The sequence below is a fragment of the Cynocephalus volans genome, chromosome 11, assembly GCF_027409185.1.
Source record: "Cynocephalus volans isolate mCynVol1 chromosome 11, mCynVol1.pri, whole genome shotgun sequence".
Taxonomy (NCBI): Eukaryota; Metazoa; Chordata; class Mammalia; order Dermoptera; family Cynocephalidae; genus Cynocephalus; species Cynocephalus volans.
This window is the reverse complement of record NC_084470.1, coordinates 107,953,796-107,964,871: the sequence shown is the minus strand read 5'-3', so window position 1 is coordinate 107,964,871 and position 11,076 is coordinate 107,953,796. Positions and strand designations below refer to the sequence as shown.

Here is an 11,076-nt window from a genome sequence, read left to right as displayed (position 1 = left end):
AAGAAAAGTGACTTACATATGGTGAGACAGATATTTATGGCCTCTCCTGTTTGGGCCATTCTGCTTCCTACAACGCTCATGCTACATAATTTATTGTATGACAGTTAATATACGTGACCAGGTGATTTTTCTAGAGAAGCCACTGAGACCTCTGAAATTCTGGATCTACTAAAACCCATCCAAATAGTTTTTGATTGCCTAAGCAAAAACTGGAATTCTCCCAAGACAGATGAGATAAAATGCATTTATGAAGTGAGACACTACAGAAGGCAATACTTCCAGGGACAATAAGCAATAGCATTAGAATAACCTGTACATTGGAATAAGTTGTACACCAAAGATCCTTGTTAGTAGTAGTTTTCCCCCAAAACAAACCAGAAGTGGTAAAAATAGGACACATATCATTTGGGAAAAGTGGATATCCACATGCAGAAGAATGAAATAGGATCTTTATCTCATATCACGTATAAAAATCAACTCAAAATGTATTATAGGCTTAAATGTAAGACTTGAAACTATAAAACTAATAGAAGAAAACATAGGGTAAAACCTCCATGACATTGGTCTGGGCAGTGATTTTTTGGACATGACCCCACAAGTATGGGCAATAAAACCAGAAATATACAAATGGTATTGTATTGAACTAAAAAGCTTCTGTACAGCAAAAGAAACAATCAACAAAGTAAAAAGACATCCTATAGAATGGGAAAAAATATTTGTAAAACATACATTCTGATATGGGGTTAATATTCAAAATGTATAAGGAACTCAAACAACTCAGTAGCAAGAAGAAACCCAATTGAGCAAAGGACCTAAATAGACATTTCTCAAAAGAATACATACAAATGGTCAACAGATAGAAAAAATGCCCAACATCACTAATTATCAATAAAATGCAAATTGAAACCACAATGAGATGTTACCTCACACCTGTTAGAATGGGTATCATCAAAAAAACAAAAGATAACAAGTATTGGTGAGGATGTGAAGAAAAGGGAACCCTTGTACACTGTGGTGGAAATGCAAATTAGTACAGCCACTACAAAAAACAGTATGGTGTTTCCTCAAAAAAATAAAAATAGAACTCCCATATGATTCAGCAACCCTACTACTGGGTAAATCTCCAAAGGAAATGAAATTATTATGTTGAGGAGATTATCTGCACTCCCATGTTTATTGCAGCATTATTCACAATAGCCAAGATATATAAACAACTGAAGACTTCATTAATGGATGAATGGGTAAAGAAAATGTGTCATATATACACAATTCAGCCTTTAAAAAGAGAAGGCAATTCTATCATTTGTGACGATGCAGATGAACCTGGAGGTTAACTTAAATAAGCCAGGCACAAAAAGACAAATAAATATTGTATGATCTCAGTTATATGTGGAATCTAAAAAGTTGAACGCACAGAAGCAGAGAGTAGAATGGTGGTTACCAGAGGACAGAGGTGGAGAGTGAATTGGGGAGATGTTGGTCAAAAGATAGAAAATTTCAGTTAGACAGGAGGAATAATTCAAGAGATCTATTGTACCATTACGATGACTATAGTTATTAACAATGTATTATATACTTGAAAATTTCTAAGAGAGTAGATTTTAAGTGTTCTCACCACACACACACAAAATAACTGTATTCGTCCGTTTCTGTTGCTTATAACAAAATACCTGGAACTGGGTAATTTGTAAAGAAACAATATTTATTCCATATAGTTTCAGAGGCTGGGAGGTCCAAAGTCCAGGGAACACATCTGATGAAGGCCTTGGTTATGGTGACAGTGATGCAGGGGTTGTAAGACTGGCCCGAAAGCGCGAATCTTACTTGTTGGGAAGGTTCATCTCGCAAAGACCAGGAGACAGAGATCGCTGCAATCAAGCAAGAGGTTTTTTTATTCCAGCATGCTGGGGTCACTCCATCTTCAGGACAGAAGTGGCCCCGAGCTCTTAACACGAGCACTTTTTATACAGTTTGGTAGGCAGACTTTGGCAACAGGATGAGTTGTATACAGCTTATTGGTCACTTGAGGTGACTTTTAAATTCATTGGTGGCTTTCAGTGAGGTGGTATACAGATGAGGAACTGGGGAATTGCCCAACAGCCCACCCCTTGTGTGGTTAGGCCCTTCCCGGTACTGGGTGAACTTTGGGCGGTTTGGGAAGTCCTTTATCTGCCCTCACCAGAAAGTCCCACCTGCAGGGGCTTGTAAAACCTTGCACAAGCTAATTACAGAAGCAGAAAAGCTAGTCAGTTAATATTCAAGGGTGGGGGAAGGGGTTCAGGTCCACAAGGTCTCACATGGCAGGTGGTGGAGCAGAGAGAGAGAATGCTCCTCATGTGCTCTAATTCTGAAGCCCTCAGAACCACAACCATGACCACCATTAAAACATCAACTTACGGTGTTTGGAGCTGGAGACGTCCTGGGTTGTGGAGTAGTTGCTGCCTGAGGAAGAAGACTGTTAGGATGCCCGTGGTAATGCGGAGGCTGAGAGATCCTGACATAAATCCTTGCCTGTCGGAATCTGATGCTTCTATTAGATGCATGAATGAAAATAACTATGACAGAGAAAGATGTTCCGTTTACTTCTTGAAGTACAAAAACTGCCAGAGATTCTGGCATTCTGTCATGATCCAGAGAAGACGGAATGGAGTGAATCCACCTATGCCTACAGCAGTAGAAAGAGATGAAATCTTGGGAGCAATGGGAAAGATGCCCTATTGAATGTTTGCATTAAAATTGTTTATATAATTAAAAAAAAAAACAAAAAAACATCAACTTACAAATTCATCTCCTAGGGCATGGTCCTTACAATCTAATCACCTGTTCAAGTCCCCACTTTTTAATGACCATAACAGGATTTCCTACCGTCTTAACAGTCACAGTGGGGATGAAACTTCAGTGACTTTGGGGGACCAGTTAATCTACTGCAATAGGAGGTGAGGTAATATGTATGTTAGCTTGATTTAGCCATTCCACAATGTATACATATTTCAAAACATCCTTTGTACCCCATAAATATATATAATTTTATTTGTCAATTAAACAATAAATTTAAAAAATAGGACACATATCATCAGTCTGCCCTTCCACATATTCCCCTCAGGGTTTGTCGGTTGATCTTTAAAGACATGCATTAAAGCTAGGCCAGCACAGACACAAACACTCTTGCAGATCCTGTAGAGAGGGTACTTCTCAACCCTGGGATGCCTGACACTTCAACTTTCCCAGCAACTATTGCCAGAGGCCAATTTCTTCCTGACATTTAAGTGGAGGGAAAGTTGTGTGTAAGCATGTTTAAGTAAGGTCAGCACTTAAAAACAACAACTCTATACACACACATGCAGATGCATACATGTGAAATGTGCGGATAAAGTTAGCACTTACATATGCATGTATATTTCATGTGTATAACTATACATGAAGGGAATGTGGAAGAACTGTGGGCACCATTTCATGGCACTTGTGCTATGGTGGATGTCGGCCTGCCCAAGGACTATTTAAAATAAGGCGTTGCTCATATGGCATGATTTTACAGATTCCAAAAACCTTTTCTGTCACCAAAACTTCCCTAAGTGTCTGCTGTGGATTGATTGAATTGTGCCCCCCAAAGTTCTTATATTGAATTAGAAGCTTAATTCCCACTATAACTGCTGAGGGTAGGAAATCCTATTATGGTAATTTAAAAGGGCCCAGATATCTGCATCGAGCCCAGCCACGACTGAACTACAGCCAGAACCCCCCCGGGCTCCTCTGTTGGAATGAGGGGGTGCCATCAACCTTGACCATGATTCCCTCCTCCTTCCTTATCCTTCCACCCAATCCCCCTCCCTCTGTTTCTCTCCCGCTCCATCCCAACTGCTCCACAACAACATCTTAGAATGTAAAAAAAGATCATAAATAAATTTTTAAAAAATAAAAATTTCAGTATGAGAAGTTGTGATCATCTGTGCTAAACTAATAAAAATATTATGAACTTTAAAAAATAAATAAATAAAAATTAAGTTGGGGCCTTGGAGAGATGGTTGGATTATGAGGACTGCACCCTCATGAATGGATTGGTCCATTTTTGGAATAGTGGGTGTAGTTCTGAGGACTTTAAAATGAGAGTGTATGAAGAACTCTCTCTCCCTCTGCTCCACCATCTGTCATGTGACACCCTGCATTGCTGTAGGGTCACCTCATCAGATGTGCTCCCTAGATTTTGGACTTCCCACCCTCAGAAACTGTAAGCAATACATTTTGTTTCCTTACAGATTACCCAGTTCTGGGTATTTTATTATAAGCAACAGAAAGAGACTAATGCAGTGTCTTATGTGATAAAGGCATTATTTCAACAGTCTTACACAGATGTATAAATTTAGCAATCATAGCCAATTTTTATGGAATACTTATGTGTGCTTTAGAAAGATTAACTCACTTAATCTTAAAATTGTACTTTGAAATCAGCACTATCAATACTCTCATTTTACGAATAAAAAACAAAACAACAACAAAGAAAGATAGACATGTACCCAGGGAAGTCATCTGTGGAAGGTGGTGCTTACCCAGAGTCCTGTTCTGACAGAGGGACTCTTATGAGGGAGACTCACTCTATGAACACAGTCTGCCTGAGGTTGTTAGGTTAGCTATCACAAAGGGCTCTGACCAAATGACAATTAAGATGAGAATATTTCAATGGATAAAAAAAAAAATTGTAGAACAAACTACTTACCCTAAGAGGAGACTCAATAAATAGGGGTGCCCATGAGAGTCTAGTTTGTTTAAAAATACTTATTGAACACCTGTGATGTGGGTTGATGAGGACGAATAGATTATAATTCCCATTTATGGTATACTAAGGTCGGTAAAAGAGGCAGGTAAACAGACATAGCATGTGCTGAGCAAGACAAAAAGTATAAAATAAATTCAGTGGGTGTCAAGTGAAAGACTGTGGGAAGAGGTGATGTTTGAGCTGGGCTTGTTAGGTGAAGAAGCTGGAGAAGGGTGTTGATAGAGAGGGAACATCATGCTCATAGAAGGGCCAGGGTTTGTGAAAAGACCCAGCCCAGTGACAGAGGCTGGATAGGGAGCATGGGATGGAATGACAGGAAACAAAGCAGAAGAGAGCATTGGCTCCTCTTGTGAAAGTTCTTGTAATTCATGCTAACAACCTGGACTTTGTCGTTCAGGAAAGTGGTTCTCATCTGCATTTGGCAATGTCTGGAGACACTTTGCATTGTTACAAAGGAGGACATACCACTGGCATTTAGTGGGTAGAGGTCAGAGGTACTGCTAAATATCCTACAACACACAAAACAAGGCCCTACAACAAAGAATTATCTGGTCCAAATGACAGTAGTGCCATTATTGAGAAATCTTGCTGTAGGTAACAGACAGGGGTTTTAAGTTAGGAGACTGACATCAACATCTTTATTTTTAGAAATATACCTCTTTGGGTTGTAGTAGGAAGAGGTTTGTGTTGGGGCAATCTTTTAGTAAGGAGTGGCTATTTAGTGAAGACCCACTATGTGTGAGGCAAAACCCTGAGAACATTAGAATCATTAAACTTACTGCTCAAAATAACCCCATAAGAAGATGTAGATGTAGGTAGTTTAAGCATCTCATCACAGTTACCCAGTCAGTAAGCAGCCAGGTTAGGATTTAAACCTGATTCAATGCCTGTGCCCCATACACAATATCCTACCTTTGTAGTCCCTGTGTAGTTATCCAGGTGGGAGATGAAAGGTGAATTTTGAGAGTAAGAATGAGAATAAAAAGAGAGGATAGATCTGAGGTGCATTTGAGGCAGACTTAATCAACAAGATTTGGAGACATAGTTGATGTGAGCAGTGAGTAGAGAAAGGGGTTTGGCTGAGTCGAACATTTCTAATGTAGATAAGACTCATGACAGGATGTTTCATAACATTTCATTATGAAGTCTTCAATAGTATCAAGGTCAAACAAAATTATTTCCTCAAAGTGCTCAAGAAATTTTTGAGGATATGGTGAGAAGTGGTGTTAATGGGGCTGCTGGAAAGGAGGAGGGATGAGGTTATTTCTGGACACGTTGATGTTGTGCCTGTGGAGCATGAAGGTGGGGACCTGCAGAATATTTTAGCATGTGTGGTTGAGCTAGAAATAAATGTTTGGGATCCATTAGCTGATAGGCAGTGGTTGAAACCATGTGGAACCCATGAAGATGCCCAGGGAGAGTATGTAGAAAAGAAGAATAAAGGACCAAAGCTAACTCTCAGGGAATTCTTAAGGCAGAAGAATGCTAGAAGAGTAGGGGGAGGACTCCAGCAATCCTTTGGTTGACTTCACGTCTTTAACTAGGAATACACACACACACACACACACACACACACACGCACACGCACACGCACATGCACACACACACACACACACACACAATCCTTCAGTGGCATATAAATCCATTGTCTGTCTATCTATCCACCATACTTCAGTGGTCGGTCCATAGAAGAGCGAAAATGCACATTGCTATAGGAACTCACTCATTCCTCTGAGAATGGTCTTAACTTCTGCAATGTCAGGAATGGGCCGTCTTGGCAAAGTACATATTTGTATATAAGTCTTTCTGGTGGCTGTAACTCTGCAGTGAGGTGTAGCTAACTGGGGAAACCAGCTGGTGGTCCCTTTACCTATGGAAATGAATATATCCAGATGTTAGGAGGTTGGGAGAGGGGATTCTAATCTCTCCATGCATGGAAAGAGATTTCCTGCCCTAGAGAACTAAGTTGCTTTCCCACATTTCATTCACTGAAAGTGAATAAATTCAACTGTATTTTCATTATTAAGCCTTTAATGGTATCAAGGTCAAGCAAAATTATACCCCTCAAGTACCCAAGAAATTTTTGAGACACAAATCACATATTATGAATTATGATCCTCTGAAGGGAGTAAAAGTAGGTTTTGACTTAAAAAGGATAGACAAATGAAATCAAGGAATTGGAAATTTTTCATTTGGAAAAATTGCTCTAAATCACAGTGCCAAGGGTTAGTTCATGCCTCAGTGTATAATACATTTCATATATATGCACATATATACATATAGCTTTAGGCATTTGTGCATAAACACACACAAGTGTGTACCATTGCACAGTAGCATTCCCATCAGATCTCTGCCTTTGTACGCACTGCATGCCAGCCCCAGCACGTGCCTAACAAAAGCCTAAGCGTCTGACTTGAAATATAAAACATTCAACAAAATGATGTTTTTTGGCAGGGGGAACGACAGAGTGGCTGGTTTATGATGCCAAACAATCAGTTGATTTGATTTGTTTTTAACATACTTTTAGAAGCACATAGACAAGTCAAACCAACACATTGAAAGTTAAAAATTCAACCAAATACTTTTGAACCTAACTATGCCCAAACAGGCCTAGCTTGTGAAAAGACCCACTAAACTAACTTGTGTATTTACACATTGTGCTTCCCACCAAAGGCTCTGTCTATGTTCACCGAAATAACAGAGTGATTAGACATGGTAATGATTGTCAAACAGCTAAAAACAAACAAAACAAAACACTTATATTTTCATGGCATTTTTAACTCTTGTACCTCCATAGCTGAGTGGGCCTATAAAAGCAGGGTGCTCTATGAGACCAGACTCAAAAGTATTCTAGATATAAGAGTGACCCTCAGAGAATGATCACTAGAAGTGAATTCCTCTTCAGTAAAGACCATCTCTGCTAAAATTAAGTTAAAATAATGCTCATTTATGTTATATTCAAGGAAATGTTACTAGAATTGTTTCCAGAGCAACTCCAATGTCTTGGCCACAAACATAAATCTATTTCAAAATAATGTTATTTAACACTTGTGTTTACAATTACAAGATCACATCCAATGTCAAAAAACTGGTATGAAAATAAAGGCATCAAACAATCTACATATTTATATGTTACATGGGGGAGAAGGGATGTCTCTTCAAGAGGAAACAGGGTCTAGAAAGACAAAGCTCCACTGAGAAATTGATTATGTGCCAGAAAAGAGATAGCAGGATTTCTTAGGCTAAAAAGTCTGCATTCAGGTCGCTTCATGGTGCTTGGGTTTTGCCCTCAGTGAACGTTTACTTGTTTTCATTGCACAGGAGGTGGCTTTCCTTAGAAAGAAATAGAAATACCTGTCCAAAAAGTAAGTTCAAACATTCACCTTTTAGAAGACAGAACCAGTTTCTAATCCTTTTTTTAAGACAAAACTTTTTTTTCCCTTCCCTGCTTGTATCACATTAAAGTAAACAAGCAAATAAACACAAATTGGGTTTGAGCCAGGTTGTTGTTTGTTCTTTGTTTTTTAGATTCTAGAGTCTGTCCTCTCCCTCTCCCCTCCTCCTCCTTTTCCAATCTCTCGCTTTCTCTCCCCTCCTTTCCCCCCCTCCTCTTCCTCGCCCGTCTTCTTCCTTTTCTCTACTCCCCACTTCTTCTTTCTCTCCCCCTTTACCTTTTTTCTCTCTCTTTTCTCTTTCTCTTCCTCCCACTCCCTCCACTCACAGCAGTGATTCTTCTTGTCTGGCTAGTAATTCCCCTCTTCCTGCTTTCCTAGGCAGAGGTGGCGTGTTGCAAGGCATGTTGCGTGAGAGACTGAGGCTTCTCTGCCAGGCACAGTTTGGTCTGGACCTTGGTTGAGTGGAGGGACCAGGAAGGCAATGGACATAGGCAAAGAGGGGGTCTGTCATGTCCTGACTGAATATGCTCAAAAAGCCAGCCTGGCAAAGAATGGATTGGACTGATTTTTTTTTTTTCCAGTAAGCAACACAGAGTATTTGGAGAAAGGCATTTCAAATACAGTGAAGGCAAAAGCCTAGTTTTTTCCAGATACTTTTTGGCTGTCTTCTTTCACGCTTGTTGTCCTCCATTCATCTTTCAGTTACAGATCTCTTCACATTGTTTACTGAGTATGTGTTTCTCCTTCCTCAAACTCATCAATGGCAGGTGTATTTTACTTGAAACCTATACCTGGCAGGTATATTTTACCTAACACAAAAGTATAATTTTTATTTAAACAAAGTAACAAAAAACATTGTATTGAGTGAGCATCCTAGAGTGTAGAATTTCTGAAAACTTTGCAAAGGTTTACGCAACTCAGGGTTACTGTTCTGACATGCTTAAGTCGGGAGGGGGTACTGTGTATGATCCCATGTTTTGGGGTCACTGGTACTGCACAGACCAGTGACTTGTTGTTGGGCGAGCCTGCTGCGCTCCTGGGTGATGCTCTCAGCTGGCTAAGACTTGGCACTTTTCTATCCTAAGATGGTCACTATGGCCTATGTAAAGTAGTTTAACCCCACAAGCACCAATTCTGTTTGTGGCATTAGACTACTTTCCCCCAGAACGCTGAGCATACCTCCACGTTGTTGGGCTGTTACACAGAACTTCTAGAGATAGTGTTTCCAAGGATGGGTCATCACTAGCAATTTCTTTCTCTTCCAACCAGTGGAAAAGTGCGAAAGGCAAGTTACTGAGTGACAACTCAAACACGCTCAAGGAGGATACCCCTTTCTGAGAGACATTTAGCAAAACAAGGGCCCACATACAAAACACCTTTAGAAATGTGTTTTGCCAAACAATTACTTACAGTCGTGCATTGCATTGCTTGAAGAAAGGAATACGTTCTGAGAAATGTATCCTTAGGTAATTTCATCACTGTGTGAACATCATACAGTGTACTTACACAAACCTATATGGTATCGCCTACTACACACCTAGGTTGTATGATCCTAGGCTACAAACCTATACTGCATATTACTGTGCTGAGTACTGTAGGCAATTGTAACACAATGGTAAGTGTCTGTGTATCTAAACATAGAAAAGGGGGCCAGCCCGTGGCTCACTCGGGAGAGTGCGGTGCTGATAAACATAGAAAAGGTACAGAAAAACTACGCTGTGAAAGATAAAAAAAAAAAAATAACACACCTGTGTAGGGCACTTAGCATGAATGGAGCCTGCAGGACTGGAAGCTGCTTTGGGTGAGTCAGTGAGTGGGGGGTGATTGAGTGTGAGGGCTTGGGACACTACTGTGTACTGCTGTCATCTCTATAGACACTGCACACTCAGGCTACTCTAAATTTATAAAAATATATTTTTCTTCTTTGATAACAAATTAACCTTACCTTACTGTAATTTTTTTTACCTTATAAATTTTTAAATTTTTGTAACTTTTTGACTCTTTTGTAATAACTTAGCTTAAAACACAAACACATTGTACAGCTATACGAAAAATATTTTCTTTCTTCATATCTTATTCTATATGCTTTTTTCTATTAAATTTTTTTTTTTTTTTTTACTGTTTAAACTTTTAAATTAAAAACTAAGACAGAAACACACACACTAGCCTAGCCTACACAGGCTTGGGTCATCAACATCACTGTCTTCTACCTCCACATCTTGACCCACTGGAAGGTCTTCAGGGCAGTAACACGCATGGAGCTGTCATCTCCAATGACAGCAGTACCTTCTGGAACACCTGTTGAAGGAACTGCCTGAAGCTCTTCTTCAGCAGGTGTCACTCTTTTCAGAACTATGCCCATGTGGTTTGCTTGGTTTCTTTTTTCTTTCTTTCTTTTTTTTTTTTTCATCACAGATTTGCTTGTAAGCAGATAATGCACCATGAGCATTCCTCTCCATTAATGAAAACTTTTCAGTGTTGGAGTCCATGTTTTCAAACTTTTTATGGAGCTTGTTGAGGTCTGCAAAAGCTTCTGCTAAGCCCTTCACTGTATTTCTTGGGGGTTCTTTTTCTTGTCCTGCAGTTTTCTTTTCTCGTGCCTCGTCTTCAGCTATGTGTTTCTGTTCCAGTTCCAACACTCCTCATTAGTCAGTTCCTCAGGAACCACCTCGAGGAGCTCCTCAATGTCATCCTCATCCACACCCAGGTTAAAGTTTGCCATCTCAACCACAGCCTAGATTTTTGCAACCTCCTCATTGTTGGCAAATCCTTTGAAGTCACAGATGGACCTCTCAAGTGTCTTCTAGTTACCATTCATACTCACCTCAAGCCCAAGCAAGATTACTGATGCAGTCATAGATGTTGTAATCCTACCAGAATTGCACCAGTGTCTTCTGTCTTCCTCAGTTG

At 39.8% G+C, this 11,076-nt stretch overlaps 1 protein-coding gene across 1 annotated transcript; it reads left to right on the top strand.

Annotated features, from left to right (window-relative positions):
* The first annotated feature begins 2,414 nt into the window (after positions 1–2,414).
* Positions 2,415–2,721, top strand: LOC134391257 (coiled-coil-helix-coiled-coil-helix domain-containing protein 7-like). Its single transcript, XM_063115275.1, has one exon. The coding sequence runs from the start codon at positions 2,464–2,466 to the stop codon at positions 2,719–2,721; it is 258 nt and encodes an 85-aa protein (XP_062971345.1). The 5' UTR covers positions 2,415–2,463.
* The last annotated feature ends 8,355 nt before the right edge of the window (positions 2,722–11,076 follow it).

Excerpts from the sequence above, each read along its gene's own strand:
- LOC134391257 (XM_063115275.1), top strand. The coding sequence starts at position 2,464 with ATGCCCGTGGTAATGCGGAGGCTGAGAGATCCTGACATAAATCCTTGC.